Source organism: Amblyomma mixtum, chromosome 2 (genome assembly GCF_055824585.1).
Source record: "Amblyomma mixtum isolate Tamu chromosome 2, ASM5582458v1, whole genome shotgun sequence".
NCBI lineage: Eukaryota > Metazoa > Arthropoda > Arachnida > Ixodida > Ixodidae > Amblyomma > Amblyomma mixtum.
The window spans coordinates 256,008,631-256,029,673 of NC_143013.1; the positions used below are offsets into that span (position 1 = coordinate 256,008,631).

Consider the following 21,043-nt stretch of genomic DNA (forward strand, 5'->3'; position numbering starts at 1 on the left):
CGCCAAGCAATACCTCGCTCAAAAAGACCGCGCAATATGCAACGCATTCTTTGCTTAACCAAGCTAAGCCTGGGAATCTTCTTTTTATCGTTGGCGCCCGCTTCTCGACCGTGGCAACGTTATCCCAAATGGGCATTGAAAGTCCCCTCGACGTCCTACGGACGTTCAGGATGTCCGCAGGGCGTCCAAGAGAGGTTCAGTGCCCATTGGGATGGCGCCTGCTTCCCACCCCCCCTGTACCTCCAAACAGAGAAAAAAGAGGGATTATACGATGAGAAACAGCGTCATTGTAATGGTGAAGGAAGACAGAAATAGCCTAAAGCTTCTTTTTTGTCTGTGAGATTTGGTTCTAGCAAACTTGTGTATTATTTTTTTATATATTCTCAATCGTAACCTACGGCTGGCCAAGGAAGCAACAGAAATGAAGAAAAGGAAGGGACAAGAGGTCATGATAGAATAAGAAAAAACCGCGTCGGTGCACCTTACATCTTGCCTTCATCATTTTCTGAGCGTTTGCTGAACTTTGGCTTCTTTCTTTTTGTGGGAGTCGACGCATCCGCAAGACCAGTGGCATCGCAAGCGACATAAACGTCCAGCATGTTCATTCGACGGGTGCCGCACACTCTGGTGAGCCGAGTGACGTTGCCCCATCCACGCTTGAAATCCGATTATAACACTAGTTGGTGTGTTCAAGGAAGACTGACCGGTCATATGAGTTAATTTTTTTTTTCGCGGCCAAATCGCAGATGTGCGCCTTCTTTCACCTCATTACCGTGTGGAGCGAGTGCGCAGCTCACAGGGATTTTTGTAAGTATTATTTCTCCTACAACGGTGTTTCTACCTCACTTTTTCGATGTTCGGAAGGGAGCTTTGAGAACAGAGCGGACCACGATGCAACGTCCGCCTCGGTCTTTCCCTCTAACGAAACACTGTGATTCGATCCACGATGATGATGATTTTCTGTGCGAGTGCCTTTGCCGTCCTCGTCATGATGGTAGCAATATTCTCTTTTGACATACCCACTTGTTCGAGGCACGCATCTGGTTGATTCACCTTGATCTTGTTTCCCGTGTGGCTTCGGTTTGTCTGTTTCCGCTGGCAGCCAAGTCTATAGCATAACTTCTAAGTTAAGGTTGAAGTCTTCCAACGACGCCTCCCTTCCCGACAGTCTAATGACCTTTTCAACGTGGAGTCGTACACCACGTTGTGACTGATTCGTAGACACGCGTAAACCTCACTTCGTCCACGATATTGAGTTGGGGCAGACATTGCCATCAAGGATATAGTGGGTCTCCATTCAACAGGAATGTCTGGATAGATGTGACGTCAGTCTCAGTTCTCAATAGGGGTGACACAGCAGCTGTAGAGCGTTCTCAGCGAATATTCTCGGCAATCTCTGCCGATGTTATCTGTGGTCAACCACTCACAGCAAGCGGGGGAGGCGGCCGCCCACCACTGGCTCAGCCACGAGAGGTTCATACGTGAGTGAAGGCTTATCTTGGGAAGTGTGTCTGAGCACTTGACGTCCAGTTATGAAACGCGGTTAAACTCAGGAACTTATTAGTAGTTAAAGTACGAGAACTGCTTAGGTCAAACTCAAGGCGTAGATGTGGGTCATGCGTTTTCTACGCAAAGAGTTTTACAGGCCACCTGCTTCCGAATAAACAGCCGGTAAGAAAAATGAACCTCACATCAATTTTCACGACTTGTTACTGTAAATATACTGTCCACTTCGAATATCTCCCGCGATTTTGTTTTCGTTTACTCGATCTGTGCGCAGTTTCAAATGCACGCGTAGAAAAAAAATTGGCTGTGGTTTAGCTCTGGTTAAACCTGGAGGATTGCGAAAGCAACATCTGCGCCCAGCCATATATTGCTGCGTGAGCTGCATTAGCTTAAAGCATAAAAGCATGCTTAAAGCTTAAAAGATGGTTGAGGTGTCTGCTGCTCAAAGAGGGCAGTGATGCGCCTTCCCTCTGGTTCAGGTGTCCACCGAAATGTGGACACCTCGCCCTCACCTCACGCTACGTATATCCTGGCATGGCAGAGCTATGCCACTGCCAATTTTATATAACCACAAACCGCGCAGAAGGTGCTGCGCAATCACTACTTCGCATCAAAGAGGGAGAGAGAGGGGGGGAGACTGTCGGCGAGGCGATGGAGAGTGCGCGGGGGCGGCTCCGGCGCGCCAGCTGTGCGCCGTGTGACGTCAACCGCTCCTCGCGCATGCGCAGCTTGGCCTTTCCAGAGCTCCACGAAATGTCTCGGCGACTAGCGTAGTGTTGCTTTCGCAACAAAATAAAAGACTATGTCCATATGGCCAGCCTAAGCAAAATTAGAAGTCTTGCGCTCAACTTTATACAGTTGCCGAGGTTTTTTAAAAACTGGCGCAAAGAATATGCACAATTTTCTCATCGGCGCCGCCTTGTTGGAGAAGTAGCGCCATCTAGTTACTAGTCTGGGCATGACTGCAGAGCTGGCTTGAGTTGAGGTTGTTGTGAGCTACTGGTGGTACTAGTCTTGCGATTATTCTGCTGGTTATTGCTTCACTGTATAAGGACGCGCGTCCGTATACTGTGGTATATGCCGCTACGAGGGGCTTTCAATAAAGATTTCCCCTGACTCACTTCTACTTACTGCAGGATGCTGAACTGCGCATGTGTAATGACTTCAGTCCCTATAGGTCACATGCCAATATGCAACTCTCAACTAATAACGGTCTTCCTTTCACAGGTGCTGAAGTCGTGTGAGGTGTGATAATGGATGCAGGAAAATACAGAGCAGTCATCAAGTTCCTGTACTTGAAAATCCGCACTCCAAGGGAGACGTTCGATGAGATGAAAGAGGTTTATGATAGGATTCCCCATCATATGATGTAGTAAAGGACTGGCATCGTCAATTCAAATGTGGTCGGACTTTGGTGGAAACGGCTCCGATTTCAGGGCGACCTTACTCCGCTATCGATGAGCAAGCCATCCTGCAAGTGGAAGTCGCCATTTTAGAAAATCGCCGCATAACCGTTCGAGACCTAGCCCAAAATAACAAGATTAGTGTGGGGTCCGTGGAAAAAATCATTCAGAACCATCTTCAATAAGGGAGTAATTACTCATTGGCATCCACCTGCGCTCGGGTGGATGCCAATGAGTAATTACTCCCTTATTACAAATCTACTCCACCTTGGGGGTTTCCCCTAAACATTTGACCAACACTGTTCCCACTTCGAGTTATTGATCAATTCGATCTCGCCCTACCATAAGCTTGCCGTCCTGGTTAGCTCAATTGGTAGAGCGACTGCTCCGGTGTAGCGGTGGTCCTGGGTTCGAACCCCGGACCAGGACGAATTTTTCTTTAACTACGAAGTTTCTGAGAAAGCTGTATAGCTTTCCTTTGTAGCCGTATGGCTGCGCTCGGGTGGATGCCAATGAGTAATTACTCCCTTATTACAAATCTACTCCACCTTGGGGGTTTCCCCTAAACATTTGACCAGAACCATCTTCACATGCGTAAGGTATGCGCTCGCTGGGTTCCCCGGCTGCTCACACCTTTCCGAAAGCAGGAACGAGTCGAATGCTCCCAGGCTCTTTTCACCATGTGGAATGGAAACCAGGAGGACTTTTTCAACAGACTGATTGCACAGTATGCAAGCTGAGTCCATCACTATGATCCGGAGACTAAAGTCCCGTCGACGCAATTGAAGCACTTGGACTCACCGCCTCCAAAGAAGGCACGCGGCCAGCCCTAGGCGGGCAAGGTCATGCTCACAGTCTTTGGGGACCAGCACGGAGTAGTCTTGATGGATTTCCTAGCAAAAGGTGCCACGATTACTGGGGCATACTATGCGTCACTGCGGAGGAAATTGCGGGAGGCCATCAAAAGCAAGAGACGTGGCATGCTCACCAAAGGTGTCCGCCTTCTGCAAGACAATGCCTCAGTTCGCAACTCACGTGTTGCCTAGATGGAACCACGCTGCTGCGGTTTTGAAATTCTACCGCATTCCCCTTATTCACCCGACCTCGCACTATTAGACTGCCTCCTCTTTCCAACAATGAAGTCATATTTTAAGGGCAAGCATTTTCCAGATGATGAGACTCTGATTTCTGAAGTCACAACATGGCTTTTGGAGCAACCTGTCGACTTCTACAAGCGTGCTGTTTACAGTTCCATAAAACAATGGGAGAAGTGTGTGTCCCCGTGTGGCACCTATGTAGAGAAGGACTAATAAATCTGCAAAGTGTCGTTGCTCTCCGCCCAAAGGAAGTGGGTCAGGGGAAATCTTTATTGAACGCCCCTCGTATATACCGGTCAACCAGGCTACAGCGCACAGCTCGAGGTTTCACGACAATGTCCGCTTCGAGTCGTATTTTCTTGTTTCGGGGTCACATGGAGACAGCGCTTCTAGCCTCCGCCGTTTTAATGTCGACATTACTTTATTAACTAAGACCTGGCTTTGAACTTACATTTACTACTTGGAACTTTTCCCGGCAGCCCGCAGGTTTTCCTTTTGTCGTTGTGAACGCACAACCAAGCCTCTTGTTAAAGCCCCAATTGGGGCTGACATTATTAACAAATGAAATGAAATGAACTCTTTAAGCCCATTTCTGACTGTTACGTTCCATCGAACTACTGCAGGAAGCTAGACTGATTCTTCGCGGTCTCCTAGGACGAACAGATTAGAGGTAGTTGTACCGCAATACCCTTTCCTTCATACGCCCACAATCCCTGGTTCACCTCATTCATACTACAGGGGGCGCAGTTTGAAGAGTTCCATCTTGCAAGGCAGGCGTACCACACCCATTATGGCTCAGGACCAAGATAAAACAATCGATAGCAAGCAGAAGGAAGTAATTTAATTTTTGCATGGCTAAATGCGGAATATCGTGCAACAGCACTAATTACTGTGGGAAATTAAAGTCCTTACGTTCTAAAGGCATTTGGCCTAAAGGCCTTTACCCGGAAGGCATTTACCATGAAGGCCTTTGACCTATTGGCATTTCACATAAAAGCATTTACCACAAAAGGGCTTCTCGCTGAAGGTATTTACCTTAAAGGCCTTCAGCCAGGTGTACCCTTCACCCAGGCTTTTACCCTTCACCCAGGAGAAAGGAGAGGCATGCCAGGTGTACATACCTGGCAGGTTACTCAACCCGGTGGTTAGGTGGGCCGCTTGCCAGAAAGCAGGCCTCAGACATGTGACCGTCTTCGCCAAAAGTAACCGAGCAGCCACGCCGGCCGCCGGAGCTGGCTCGCACCCGAGCAGCGGCGCTGCGCTCTCCAGAGCTGGTCATTGCGCGGTTACTTTTGGCTGAGGCGGTACGTATGCCGCCCAAAATCGAAAAATAAGCCTATCAGTACTACCGCGCTAAAACTCGCAAGTTCCCTTCCGCCCATTCTTCAAGGAACGAGGGATTGAGCCCTAAAGCACTGCTGGGTCGGGGCGCCTGGTCGAAAAACTGAATGGTGTGATGATGATCGAGGGTTTACGAACCCCTGAAACCTGGGCCTAATACAGTCATGCCCCCCGGCGGCGTTATCTACACGGCGCAGTCAATCCTGAAATTCCTTAAAGGCCGCGTTATCCAGATAAAACGATTAAGCTTGACGATCGAGGTTTATATTGGAGTTTCATTACGATTCCAGAGTCTGGTACACGAATCAAACCATATAGTCCGCAAAAAAACAAAAAAACTTCAGGGGTCACTTCTGCTCCGCCTTAAGGGTATGATGTGATAGCGTTGATGAGTTACTGCCCATATATGCGGAATTGGTCATACTCAATCTTATTTCCATAGGTCTCTGATAGTCCTCATACCACTGCGTGCGCAATGGTCCAGCGGTTCAGGAATGAGGCACTGGCCCGCGATGGCAGGTGCTGCCACCCGTGGGGATTGTGCGACCTAAGCTGCTCTGGCCGAGCAACCTCTCACGGTCAATCATTAACTTAACTGCCACCTGACACGGTGGTGAGTTTACTCCCAATCCCATGGGCTTCCAGGATGTGGTGACTCCACAAAGGCACGTGACTTAGGTGGCCTACGGTAGGCGCCATATTTGGTAGCGAAAGCTACACTAGGCTAGTCAGCGGCGCATTTCGGGCGGTCGTCGGAGGCCAGTACTGTGCATGCGCCGTAACTATGGCAACCGGTTGCCTTGGTTGTTAGGCGCGCTCGGCGCCTAACGTACCTTTCGCTACGTATATCCTGGCCTAGCTGAGCTAAGCCACAGCAGATTTTTCGCTCACAACGCCGACGACGACGCTGCCGGATTATCTGCACAACGGGAGGCTTAACGCTGTCCCGTTCAAAATGCCAGGTCACTTTCAACGTGAAAGTGTGCATAAAAAATCACACACACACACAACACAATAACACACACACACGTCCACACGCGCGCGCACATGGACACACACATACACACTCACATTGAAATACACACGACCTTTGGTAAATATAATTCATATAGAGATCAAAGCCAAGAATGAAACGCGCATACATATCAGAACACATATGTGATTACAGATATTACAGACACCGAACATATATGAATGAAACCCACACTCACAAATCAGTTTGCAGAGACACTGAAACCAAGAATGAAATGTACACTCCACGAACAATGCACACAAGTCAAGAGCAAGGACATACATATCGTGAAATCCAACCCTATTCCCCTGAGATGATGCTGCGCTGTCCAACCTGGGCTGCATCTCCCAGAGGCGGCACATATACTGCCTCCCATCCGTGTTGCAGCACTCCCAACATGCTGTCAACCGTCTGGTGATATTCCATAGGTGCTTTGAGCAATAAATATCATACAAGATTTTCGAACAGTCGCCGTCAGAATACTACTTCAAAACTCCTCCGCCATTTTTCTCCTGCCACTTAAGATAGAGTGATAGAGTAACTGTCTATTCGCCAGAAGACTCCACCACGCACACCATATCTACAATTTAATAGCCCGTAATGAAGCACCAAATGGAACCCTTTACGTGTATAGATCAAGCAATACTAGCGTGTATAACATATTAAGAGGGTTTCAAATTGGGCTAGCTGGTAGTTGCGAACCAGTGTTTGTGTCGTCCATGTGTTGTCGCAAGTCATTTCAAAAGCGCAATTATGTGTGACCATGTAACCCAAGCTCAAATTTAAAAAGTGTTTTTCACTTGAAATTGGCAGCAATTTTTTTAAATATAGCCTTTTCATGTTAGAAGAGCGCTTCATCCGCATATCATTGTCAGCGGTGCAGTGCATTAGAATACGGCTATGACGTGCTAATTAACAAGCCGGTTAACTAATAATACGTAGTTAAATTTTAAACTACTGCCGTTCGGCTCCTTATTTATGGGAGGCTTGTAGCCCATCGGAAGTGATATCCGTATCTGTTTTTAGATTTTCGAAAATGTCATTCTCGTCTGCAGCGCAAGCAATTTTGGCACCACACCCGGCCGAAAGCGGAACCTCGCGACCAGAAAGAGCAGCTAGCCACGCCTAGGGGCGCGCGTCACACAGCGGTGCGGTGCCACGTGCTCCTTTCGCAACGACCATGGAGGAAAAAAAAAAAACTGAAGAGGGAGCGTGACGTCACGCGGCCAGCGTTCGGAAGCCGAGTGTTTATGAAGCCGTTTCCTCCCTCAGTTTTTCGCTCTCCCAGTCAGTCCTGTATCTTTTGATTCTGGTATGTTTTAGTGCCCGCGTATGCGCGGCGTGTGGCGCGGAGCGTCTACAGCAAGGAGGTTGATCTACACTCTGTCTGCCGCGCTAATCCGCGCATGCGTGCGCGCAGTGGGGCTAGATTTTACCGCACGCTATCACGTGGCGTGATCTCGGGGGGACAAACTCTCTTTCTTTTGCTATATCTTTACTTGTTAAAACTAGGCTTCAAGGTTGTCGCCGGACGCTCCCTCATGGCAACGACCGACTAGGAGCGGCGAGTTAAAGGGTAGAGGGCGCTCTAAATTGCTTGCGCTGCAGTGGCGAAACTGGTATGTAGAAAATGTAGAAACTAGTATGGATATTACTTAACGCAGGCTAAAAGCCTCTCAATAACTGAGGGGCCCTAACAGTAATAGTTAAAAGATAACAACTATCCAGTATAAGTTAAAGAGCCTGATGTTTGCACGTCCTAGCTGTATCCTGACGCAGTATTCACTGCTGGTAATGCTATATGCGCAAAAATGCGCCATTCTAACTCTAAAAACATATTAAAAATAAACAAACAAACAAACTTGCTGGTAGTCTTAAATGAAACAACCTGTATATCGTGTTTTACTCCAAAGCACGATATTCTTCGGTAGGCTTACTTTTTTAGAAACCGAACTGCGTGTCACTTATTACTCCACATTTGGTGCATAATTTTCCTGAGTTTACATTTATGGCGCCCACAAATACCTTAGGTAAAACAGGCAGACTACAATTCGGCCTATCTTTATCAACGTCGCCTATCTTGTGATAGCCAGGAAGTGTTCCAGTTTCATACTGTAACGATTATTTCAACTTTGATGAGGGATATTACTGACACGTGTATAATATGGCTTTCGTTTCATCTAATCTGACTGCAACATTTTTAATCTTATTAACCAGCTCTTTAACTCCGTCAGAATTTACCGGTGCGAAACAACGGAGTTCGCTAACGTCACGTGATCATCACCCAAGTTTCGTTCCCGTTCATCATAATTTTCCTGACCATATACGCCGCTCAGGACAGGGACTGCTTTTGAGTCCGGAATATAACCATACCTGTGAGTACGACTATATTTAAAAGTTAACTCTCTTCACTGTTTTCTCTTACCAAACTCTTCCCAGCTAATAAAGTGTCTTACAATCTATCCTGTAAAGTTTTTTTTATATTCCATTCCATACTTTCCTGTAACCCTTACCAATTTTAGCAGTTCATAATATTCTGTGTCTGCCTTTTAATTTCGCAATTAAGAAGATATACGAGGTCTGTTAGAAAAATATCCGACCTTTGGCCGAAGAAAAAAAAAATGGCATAACTGGAGCGTTAGAAACCTAATTACCTTCAAAGTAGTCTCCTTGGGACTCAACACACTTCTCCCAGATGTGCTGCCACTGTTGGAAGTATTCCGAAAAGGCCTTTTTCGGAATGGAGTTTAGCTCAGCTGTCGTTGCAGCCATAATGTCCTCTCTTGTCTGAAATCGCGCTCCTTTCAATGACCTCTTGATTTTGGGAAACAACCAGAAGTCGCAGGGGGCCATATCAAGAGAGTAAGAATCCCGTTCAACTACAGGGGTCTGATTTTTCGCCAAAAAAGTCTTATTCAAATGCCAAGAATGTTCAGGAGCATTGTCGTGGCGGATGCGCCAATTTCCTGTTGACCACAACTCCGGTCTCTTGCTCCGCACAGCATCACGTAGGCGACGGAGGACATCCCTGTTGTACTCTTTGGTCATTGTTTGACCCTGGGGCGTGCGTACTCGTGGTGTGCCACACAGCGAGAGTCCAAGAAAGCAGTCAGCATCACTTTGACGTTGCTGAGCATTTGGCAGGCCTTCTTTGGTCTTGGGGACGTGGAATGCTTCTACTGTGACGACTGGGATTTGGTTTCCGGGTCGTACCCGTACACCCAAGACTCGTCACCAGTGATTATGGTGTTGATGAAGTCGGGGTCACTGTTTGTGGAATCCAGAGTGTCCTGTGATACATCAACACGAAGCTGCTTTTGCTCCACCGTGAGCAGCTTCGTCGCGAATTTCGCCGCAACTCTCTTCATGGCCAAATCTTCGGTGATAATGGAATGTGGAGAAAAACTACTGATGTCCACCTCTTCCGCAAATTCTTGGATAGTCACACAACGGTCCCGCATCACCAGAGCGTTCACTTCGGCAATGACCTGGCCATTTCGGCATGTTGATGGCCGACCGGAGCATGGCTCGCTCTCCACCGATGTGCGGCCATCTTTAAACCAGTTGTACTATTGCTTAATTTGTGTGCTGCTCTAAGCATCATCACCGAAAACCGTCTAAATATTCCGAATGGTTTCCACTTGGCTGTCGCCCCGTTTCTGGCAAAATTTGATGCATTAGCGCCGCTCCTGTCGCACCGCCATTTTGCTTGCACTAAAAAACCGACGAGAGCACTGCGCACTACCTCACTCAAACGCTGCTTCCCAGCGACTGACGCTATCAGCAGGCGGGAAAAAATTCGTGCTTGCGCACGACGGTTCAACGTCTGCTGGTGCAAGCGCGCTTGTGTCATATCCATCAGGTGTTCGCAAAAAAAAAAATAAAATAAGGTCGGATACTTTTCTAACAGACCTCGTATATAGCTCTAGATACACTGCACAGTTGATATACTGACTCATTTCAGTATACGGTACTATTATTGGCGCGCGACCGCTAAGACGTTTAAGCGGCTCAGCAGCTCTACGCTACAGAGTACAGCAGCCTTAATAGTACCGCGATGTACAGCGCCTCCCTTCGTGTTACGGCTCGTCCAACAAAGAAGCGAAGCACGCGACTCAAGAAAGATGGCGCTTCCTGTCTGAATATACTCTATGGGTGTAGATCATTCTGGAGTCGCTTCATACGGGGCTGTGCCTGACCATAAAGCCTTCGTATTGAGCTTTCGGTGATACGAGGAACACTTGGTAGAGTTGATTTATTTAGTTCCTTTTGTTGCCGCAGCAGCGTGATGAAAAGACAGAAAATAAACCGTAGAGCATGAAGCAATTAACTTTATTGAAAAGTGGAAAAGTTGTGAGAGACCCGACGAATCAATAAATCAACCGGAAAGATGTACCCGACCGCATATCCTCCTGAGAGTCGACGTGTAAATTTTGTCTGCAATTTATTTTCAAATGCTTAGAATATGATAATTTAGGTTCCGAAACAAGATTGCGATCTTTTGTTGTATTTATGCTGGAGTGTGCCAGAAAATTTCCAGTGTGGAGAAAATTAAGAAATTTCAAAATCCCAGAGGAAAATTACAGCCTTCTTTCCGCTGGGCGTTTATTTGTGTTGGATGCATTGCGTCAAGTGCTAAATAAATTAATAAAAGTTCTTGACCTACTGCAGAAACGCATGTGAATCTGGTTTCTTTTGTTTTATTTTTTTGACCCTCACCATGGAGCGGGATCGACCTGATCCCAACATTTCGTGAGCTCATGAAGAGGAGACAAACGATAGGAGTTCGACCATACTCATTAGAGACCACTTTAACCAAAAGAGCAAGGTTTCGGGCTTGTTGGTAACGCATTTGAAAGGAAGAAACGGCGCAAAGAACCACGGGATTACCCACCCTCTCATGTTTTCTATTTAAGCGTCTTTCCCCAAGAATAAAATTTCAGTTGCGAGTCAGCGCTCGTGTGTGTGTCGTTTCTTCGTGTGTCCGTGTTTCACCGCGCTGTTTCTTCCTTTTAACCACTTTATTATTATGGCACTATCATAAATAACAAAGCATAACCACGATAAACAATGACAAACCAATAAAAACAGTGCGAAACAATGGCCGTAGAGAGCTAGTGCACCTAGTTCATATTTGGTCTAACCATACAAATCGACGATCATTTTCTATTGTGCGCGATGGCCAGGGCTATCTCCTCTGTTGTTTGTGTCATTCTTGTCATAATCGACGCCGTGATGATTAGTCTGTGTTCATATTAATTATTCTAACTCTAGAACGCGCTAGAACGCTCCAGAGAACAGCACCCTATTGATCAGGCGCCCTGCTGCCCTAAAAGCAGCTCGTGTGCGCGGCGTTCGCAAACAGCCCAAAAGAGTGTTGTTCTCGTCATGCCTAGTTTTGTGTCGAGAGTGAATAGCCACGTGAAATATGAAGTGAAAACTGAAACTAAAGACTTCCTCCGAAAGAAACTGGGGAAGGAATGTGACCCGAGTTTTTTTTTTTTTTTCATGTCTTCAAATATTGTACGTGCTTCCGCCTTGTGTGCTGCTCACACGTTTCTGTTACCTTTTTTTCCTTTCCCTTTCGGCGGTATTTCAGTGGCTTTGGCCCGAGACTGCTCACCCCAAGGTCGCAGATCGAATTTTGCTGCGTTTCGATTTTGACGAAATACGGAGCCGCATTCGTATACCGTTGTCGCGCTAGCATAGCCGCATCTGCCGTACGGTCGTAATTACCGTATATTGCGTATTTACCGTACAGATATATATAAAAAAAGTATGTTAATCCGGAGCCCTCCAATACAGCGCTGCCCGTAGAGCCTCGGGACGTCGACCCCACAACCCACTAACACTCCATGCGCATCGACAGGACACGTAACGCTATTGCGTGGTGGCCTGGGGTAGTCTATAAATCTGCAGAGCCGCGCTGTTACCGGTGGTGGTGTTGGAAAACATTTATTTACACATGCAATACTGGAGGTATTGCATGAGCTGACCCAGAGGGGGCCAGCCCTTACAAGTACTAGGTGGAGGTCCCTAGTTCGGGACCCCAGTGGCGTCGGCCGCCGCCCGGGCTCGCGCGACCAAGGCCCGTTGGGCCTGCAGGTCAGAGCAGCCGAGCAGTGTCGCCTCCCAGTCCTCCCGGGTTGGGTTGGGCTGAAGGGGGTAGCAGGGTTGGAGGGGCAGGCCCACACCATGTGGTAGATGTCCGAAGACTTCTCCGCACAGTGCGGACAGCTGCCCGAGAAAGAAGGGTCGAAGTGTTTGAGAGCTGCCGTGCACAGCAAAGTATTGGTATACAGGCGGAGCACAAGCCGCTCCTCCGCCTTTGAGAGACCTTTACACGGGTGGGGATGAAGACCATGACCAGATTGATAATGTAAAACAATGTCTTTAAAGGAGTAAGCGGGAGTGAATTCGACTTCCTGATCGTCGGGGTCGGAGGGGAATGTCCGGTGAGAGAGCGCGCGGGCGGCGGCGTCAGCTGCCTCATTTCCCTCAAGGCCCATGTGAGCAGGAGCCCAAACGATACGCCGGTGCTCGGGGTCCCCGGTGTAGACGCTGTTTTGGAGAATGCGGTAGGCTAGATATGGTACCCAGCCCTGCTCGACGTTCCGACATGCCCCTCGCGAGTCGGAAATAATTGTTTTTGAATTGGAATCAGATGCAGCCAACGCAATGGCGACCTGCTCCGCGTGTGTTATGTCACGGGCTCGCAAAGTAAGGCCGTTCACTGTTTTGGATTGGTGGACGACTGCGGGCGTGTACCATCCCCCGTGGTGGGAGCCGGAGGCATCCACGTAGAATACGCCGGGTTTCGATCCATAGTGGCGGGCCAGGGCTTCCGCCCGCGCCAGGCGCCGGCCATTATGGTCTTCACGGTTCATGTTCGCGGGAAGAGGGCGCACGTGGAGGGCGCATCTCCACTGGGATGGAATACGTACGCGCTCTTCCATAAGAGTGGTGTGTTGGATGTGCAGTCGGGCAAGCAGGCGGCGACTAAACGATGTCTTTGAGAGACGTGTGTATTGGTTGGTCAAGTGGGCTTCCCGCGTGTGTACGACACAAGGCCAGTTAATATATGTGGAATGGCATCTACCACCTTGGCAGTTGTACGCGCTGCCAGTTTACTCGGCAACGGCCGAGTAAGTCCACTTATATTGAGGGTCCGCCGGTGCGCTCTATGTTGCTGCTGGCGATGGATCATTAGTATTATTTTCTAATCACTACTGCAGCGCCCGATACTGCACCGATACTTCACCTGCATTAAACGATTCCTGCCACCTGCGTAGATTTCTGTAGACAGCACACACGCCTGTAAACTAACGCGTCATTTGAGGGAACTAGCCACACCGAGGGAATCGCGCGGCAGCTACAGGGGACCGCAGGCATCTGCTGCAGGGCACCAGCGCGGCGGGCACGCTGGTTGCCACACGTGCGCGCGGCAAGGACTTGGGGCGGCAGGCACCACGAAGTTGTCAGGAACACAGGATGCGAGCCTGGCAGGGCGCTGGATTCTGCAGCAGGGCAGCAACGTGGCGGATCCGCTAGAGACCCCCACGGAAGCTGCGCCACGGAAGGAGGGGCTTGAATGTCCCCAATTTCTTTCTGGGTCATTTCATCGCACAACACACGGGCCTCTTTTGCGTCGCCTACTTTGACAAATGACCGCCGAGGCCAGAATCTTGTCCCGCACCCTCGGTCTCGGAACCCAAACACCGTAACCGCTGAGCTATCGCGACGGGTTATCTACTTGTGGTTTGGTGTACTGGCGCCATCTCCTTCGGCAGCAGAACTGCTGGAAGAGACTACTGCAGAATGCATGCGCCTTTGCTTATCACCATCAGCACCTAAGCAGCTAAGTGTGTCACTGCAGGACAAAGGTATCTGTCATATCTCCATTCAACCCTGCCCTGTGCCAGCTGCAGCCCTTTTACCCCTGCACTTTTATCTTGTCTACTGCGGGCATGAGTCAGTCGCACCTCAGTAGGGACTTTTTGAATAGGGTGGCGCTATCGGTTAGGGCTTCGGGGAATGGGGGGGGGGGGGGGGGGGCAGTGCACAGGAGAAATGCGATAACCGGAGGGAGGGGCGCTATTATCCTGCGCACTGAACCCCCTTTTTCACCACAATAAAACTAGGACAGCGCTTATCATAACGACACGATAAGCTAGGAATTTTTTAAAAAAGATACCTGAGATGTTCGCGCGTGCAAAACCTGGGTCATTTGGAATCAGCTCGCTTTGAATTCAGAGCCCAGAGATAACGTTTAACCAGAGAAATACGTTAATCACCAACGGAAATTGGGGGCACGCTTACGCATCGGGATACCCGTCTAGCAGCCGTCCTCATTTTCCTCCTGGGGTCTGACCAGGATATAAAAGAGGACGTGAGTGGAAGTCCTAGCGTCTAACGACGACGAGCTGTGCAGCGCTGCAGTCCGCATCCATCGGTCTCAACCACCGGCTCCTTCAAGACGCACCGTTCGTCCAGGGGAATCGTATAGACACCCGAGACGGTAAGTCATCGAACAACCTTCTTGAAAACTTTCAAACGCGAAACACATAGACTACATTTCAGCGTACAGCCTTTGTCATAAATATAGCACGAAAGAGCATTTGCTTCCTATAGTAGTGTAGCGGGGCTCTCAACACATTGGGCAGTCGCAAGCTTATTGATAAAGTTAAGGACGCGAGTCCCTTTCGCCTTTGGGAGGGTATATTTATAGGGGTTGGCTTTTTCGGTTTTTATTTTGCGAAAATTAGGGGTGCTTTTTTCGGCGTTTGTTTCAGAATGCAAGTTCCGTTTCTTTTCGACGAATTTTTTTTGGGGGCAAATTAATTACTGATATTTTCGATGATTTAATGCGGCAATTCTCGTTGGTCAAAAGTCACTTAGAGTCTATGTCTGCACTTTTCGGAGTGAACAGTTCGTTTGCCAGTAATTAACATATTTTACCACTAATTTTGTGCCGCCGCGGTGGCTCAGTGGTTGTGGCGCTCGGCTGCTGACCCGAAAGATGCGGGTTCGATCCCGGCCGCGGCGGTCGAATTTCGATGGAGGCAAAATTCTAGAGGCCCGTGTACTGTGCGATGTCAGTGCATGTTAAAGAACCCCATGTGGTTGAAATTTCCGGAGCCGTTCCCTACGGTGTCCCTCATAGCCGGATATTTGCTTTGAGACGTTAAACCACATAAACCAAACCGTAAATAAACTATTCTGCACTTGGAGGTGTTGTTGGAGAAGCAATTGTTTCCTTTTCGTGGTCTTATGGTTTTTAACGTATCAAAGCTACTGAGTATATGAAAGACGCCGTAGTGGAGGGCTTCGGATAATTTCGACCACCTGAGGTTCTTTAACGCGCGCTGACATCGCACAGTACATGGGCCTCTAGCATTTGGCCTCCATCGAAGTGCAACAGGTGCGGCCGGGACCGAACCTGCGTCGTTCGGGTCAGCAGCCGAGTACCATGCATAACCACCGATCCACTGCGGCGGCTGTAATTGCTTTCATTAATAACAGTTTGATGAGACGGCCAGCAGGAAAGCGCGCAAGTGGAAGTTTACTTCAAAAAACTAGGTTGGCAAGTTTCCTTTGGATTGTCGCGCTGGGTTGAGCGAGAGGGCGGGGCATCACTTGGTCTGGGTGTTGATGGCAGAGATGGCTCAGTCGTCGCGGTAGCCCGAACGTAATAGTTTTCATGACGACCACGTACGGTTTTGTGTCATTATCCTACATGCAGTTACTAAACCTGTAATAAGGGAGTAATTACTCATTGGCATCCACCCGAGCGCAGCCATACTCCACCTTGGGGGATTCCCCTAAACATTTCACCAGTTACTAAACCTACTTAGCCGACTAACTGTTCTAAGCGGGTGATGATAAAGTGAACGAACAGTGCTCAGATAGCAAATATAACAGGGAAAGGCGGGCTAGTTGGTGTTTCGTACTTCAGCCTGCATTGTAACCGCGCGAACGACAAGCGACGAAGGAGTCTGTTTCTTCGTCCCTAGTCGTTCGCGCGGTTACAATATGCATTGAAGTACGTACTTAGACAGCAGACAACGAGTTAGTGGTGCTTCCCGGTCTTCAGGGGCGTGTAAACAAGCGGAAAAATGCTTCAAATTGCACAACTGCGCGGCTTTCCCCAACAATACCACTGTCTATCAATGCCCAGGCTTCCCTACTTAGTTCAACAATTTTTACATAGTGTAACTCGCATTGAGGAAACGAACCGTGGAAACGGTTCCTCCGTGGAAACGAACCACGGAGGAGGACTCACGAGTAAATCTACAGGGCTCTATTTTATATTTTTGACAAAGGCTGAACGTATCTATTGCCTCAGCGGAGCAAGGAAAAGCGTGGCATTTAGTCAGACACTACGAGAGCAGGAGTGCTTCATTTCATTACGTTATTTGTGCGCAAGTTGTCATTACACATATGTTGAAGGTCTTCACGCTGAAGGTGTTCAGTTTGTGTCTTGATATTTATTTCTCTTATACGAGCAAATAACGATTACTCCGCAGTTCCCGATCACGGAGTTCGGGAAAAGATCAGAAAAGCGGTCGTCACGAGTCACAGTTGCATTAAAAAACTTATTACACTTCGTTATTGCCCATTTCGAGACAACTGCAAACTGTTACGGCATAGTGCGATCTGCTTCAAAAAGTGAACGAGATTCCCTCGCATGCGTGCTGCTCTGAGTCAGACCTCCTCGTATCAGACATCCGGCCTTCCTGTCGTTTAAAGGAGTGTAAATATCTTGATGGTATTCATACTGCAGAGCTGAAACGCAGCCTTTTTCTCTGGCTCAGCAACTTTATTTTCTTATAACCAGCAAAAGCGTTAAAAAGCAGTTTCCTCCTGTTAAGTCTAACCTGTAAAGGCTGGTTCACATTCCAGCGATTGAGCGGCGCGTCGCAGCGAAAATTCCCAAGTTGTTGAAACCTCGCCGCTCATCGCAGCGACGACTCAGGTTTTTCCGCCGCGGAGGCAGGATTCGCTAGCATTTTCGCTTCCAACGAAAACGCGCTCAACTTTGTGTTAACTAAAGCACATTTCAAGATTATTTTGGGCATACTTCTTCTAGGTAACCTTGTAGCCATACGAGTTCAGTCCGCAGCTGTCGTTACCCGTGTCCTCTGTATAGTGAAGGCGCTCTTTTGCCTCATTGAAAGCTCAGGGCCCCCGCTTTGCGTACTTCGTTACAGATTTTGAAATTACGCCAAACCTTACAAGTATACAGCAGAAGAAGCGGCGTAAGAAAGGAAAATTTTATATGTTCCTGCATAAATTCGCCATTAACCGGCAAAATCTGCAGTGTAGCGGTTAGAACCCGACCACGGCGGCCGCGTTTCGATGCTAGCGAAACGCAAAAGGCGCCCGTGAGCTGTGCGATGTCAGTGGTCAGAATTATCCCGGAGCCCTCGACTACGGCACCTGTTTTTTTTTCTTTCTTTTTGCACTCCCATATCCCTCGCTTCCCTAATGACGCGGTTGAGCTGTCCACCGAGCAGCGAGACAATTACGGCGCCATTTTCTTTCCTCAAAAACCACTAATCTGTTATTCTTTCGGTTAATGAGGTCACAAAAAAATTATTGAATCGCTTCATTACGTCATCTTATTAGTAGAATGCGACATCGCTAGAACCGCTGCTGCAGAGGTACTTGGGAGCGAGTCTGCGCTCCCCCTCGTCTGTAGAGCAGCTTACAGTAGGTTGTTGATCCGTGCCCACTGGAACTGTTTGAAACATGTCTAAACTCAACGAAGAGTAGCCGCACACTGACGCGGGGGCCGCGGAGGACATGTTCCAACCTGCTTGTTTCGTCCTTTCCCGATTGAGCACTACCGCATTTTTTTTTTAATGTTCGCGCAGTTGGTCGCGTAACCTTGTGATGTCACCGCTCTCGCGCCCATTCAGCGACTTTTGTGACTAACGTAGGACGCGAAACCGCATGATGTGAGGTATAATCTGTCCCATTAAAGATTACCGGGGCACCTAATTCCATTATCCGTTGACAAATCGATAGTATTAGAAGCTGCTAATGCCGTTAACGGAAGTCACGTCACTTCTGGCCTGACGACATCCCTACCTGTAAGGCAAATGGGAATACTATAGGGTCTAGTGACGCCATCTCCCTGTACCCAATGTGAATGCGCCGGTCTGGGACATCACTTTCCTACAGCCAAGGGGCGAATTTTATGACCGACGACGCATTTGTGCCCTGTGGTGCTTCTAAAGCTACCGCAATAAAAACGAAAAAAAAAGGTAAAGCATTGAGTTTCAGGAAGTTTCATGCCAACACAAACGTTTCCATGCTGCAGGCTATGGCTCCAAAGGACTTGGGTCTGTGGATGCACGCGAAATTCGTGAACCAGCTGTGCCCGAAGCTCCGCGGCCCGGTGCTGTTCAGCTCGGCGAACGAAGCATACGCCCGGCTGCAAGAGACCAAGACGATACTGCGGAGCAGCGGAGCCGACATCAGAGCGCCATGCGCTCGAGGCAGCCGTCACGCCTGTGAGCTGCCTCGCCAGCTCAAACAATGGAACCGTGTCCTGGCCGCGATCAACGTTCAGCTGAGGGAACGGGACGCCCCTGGCGAGCTGGAGGTCCTCTGTTGTCCCCTGCCCGGTGACATGTGGGACCGCGCATGCCGCCTCCAGCGCGCCATCCTTCTCTTGCACTGGCTGCTCATCTCACACTCCTGCGTGACCGCCCTTCGAGTGGATGAATGGGGCATGTTCCAGTATCCAGAGTACTTTGACCTTCTCTGCGACGGCCTGCGCGAGTCCCGTCGCCTGAAGAGTCTCAACTTGTGCGTAGAACATCCAGACTCCAGTGAGCACGAGCGGCTGCTGGCTGCGATGCGCAACCTGCACCACCTCGAAGAGTTCGTCTATCACACCCTGCACGTAGACGAATATTCCGATAACATGGCCCTTCTCGGCTATGTTGTAGCGAGAAACGGCAAGTTGGGTCGGCTTGCGGTTGAGAGATTTGTCGGCAAGTCGCCGGGCATGTCGGACATCGCGCAAGCGCTTGCAACGAATGCAACCATCACCGAGCTCAGCATTGACCTGAGCTGCCTGAGAGCGGACGAAAGCAACCTTTTCTCGCAGGCACTCGAAGAAAACATCTCACTCCAGTCGCTGCGCCTGGTCGGATCACGCCGGAAGCATACCTTGGGTGTGGCTGCGATTGCAGCAGCAACGAAAGGCTTGACGGCGCTGGTCAGCTTAGAACTATCCCATTTTCGCATCACCACTAGTGAGGCCTGGGCATTGGCAATGTCTCTTTCCTGCAGCAGGACAGTGCAGCGGCTGACACTTCAATCGTGCATGCACTTATTCACGTACCTGACGAGTGTGCCGAGGACGGGAGACGACTCGTACAAGGGCATTCACTGGCGCATCCAGCCCTTTGTGCACATGCTGCGCGAGGCGTCATCACTGCGGAAGCTTACGTTGTCTTTGACTGGATTTCTCAAGGAGGACCAGAGGGCGTTCTTCGAGGCGCTGGCGGCGAGTGATTTTATGGCAGAGGTGAACATCCATAAGCCCAGCAAATGTTGCTTGCGCGAGCTGTTCCGCCTTATCTGCGAGACCGGCACCGGCAGCAGGGTGAAGATCGACACACTTCATATGGACGAGTTGAGCCTGGAGAGTGCCTCAAAGGGGTTGCGTATTGGAGACATTCGCGTGGTGGTTGACGAGACAGCACGCACTGGTGAAATTCATAGATGTTTAGCGCAGCTGCCGACGTTAAACACTTTGACATCCCTGTCGGTGGAAGCAGAAGGTGATATTGACGCCGAGTCAGCCCATTTACTCGCTCATTACCTGCGGAAGACTCAGCTGCTGAGCGATGTTACGATGAGCTTCTCGGCGCTCCGCAACGAGGCACTAGTCTTGCTCGAGGCACTCTCGAATAACACCAGCATCACGACGCTCAATGTGGAGCGCTGGTGCGAGAGTAGGCCAACCGCGCGGATCCTCGCTGACATCGTCTGCTCAAGCAAGAGAATTAGGGCGCTCACCTACCACTTGACCAGCATCCATCCCTCGCCAGCGTTCTTTTCGGCGCTTGCCAAGCGCATTGAGGGAAATTGCACAATCCTTTCGGTGAATTCTTATCGGCTGAGAGCCTCCGCCGAAGACTGGAACTTGATCCAGGAAGTAGTAGCGCGTAACTGCACTCTCCTGGTCCGCGCCGCTCAGTGCGTTACCGGCAGCGCGGTGGAAAAAAGCGGAGCAGAGGCTCTCGAGCTGCTGGGGTCGAACCACATGCTCGTCAGCAAGGTCCAGGAAGTGGCTTCAGTGAACGAAAAAGAAGCTAAGGAGGCGATCAACAGCAGGCTCGCCGACCTGAACGACTTGGACTTTTTCATGAGCGTCACCGGTGTGGTCAGGGAGAGGGTTGTTTGCCAGGAAAGCGCTGATGGCAGTCCTTGCCTGGACACAATTCCCTACGACTGCTGGCGGATCTTGCGGCGGTATTTGCGTGTTGGGGACGTGGTAGGCGCCGAAATTACGTGTTAAGAATTAGGCCTAGTTTTTCACTACACTAGTAATTATATAGTATAGCTTTTCAAGTTAATTGAGGACTTTGTGTAAAAACTCACGTGCTTATGTATATAAATGTACAGCAACGCCTTACGGAGATGTCATGTTATTGCTTGCTCTT

General features: G+C 49.3%; 1 protein-coding gene across 1 annotated transcript; it reads left to right on the forward strand.

Annotated features, from left to right (window-relative positions):
- The first annotated feature begins 18,687 nt into the window (after window positions 1-18,687).
- On the forward strand, window positions 18,688-20,898 carry LOC149363616 (uncharacterized). The gene has a single exon (XM_089568577.1). The coding sequence runs from the start codon at window positions 18,688-18,690 to the stop codon at window positions 20,896-20,898; it is 2,211 nt and encodes a 736-aa protein (XP_089424703.1).
- Window positions 20,899-21,043: the final 145 nt, after the last annotated feature.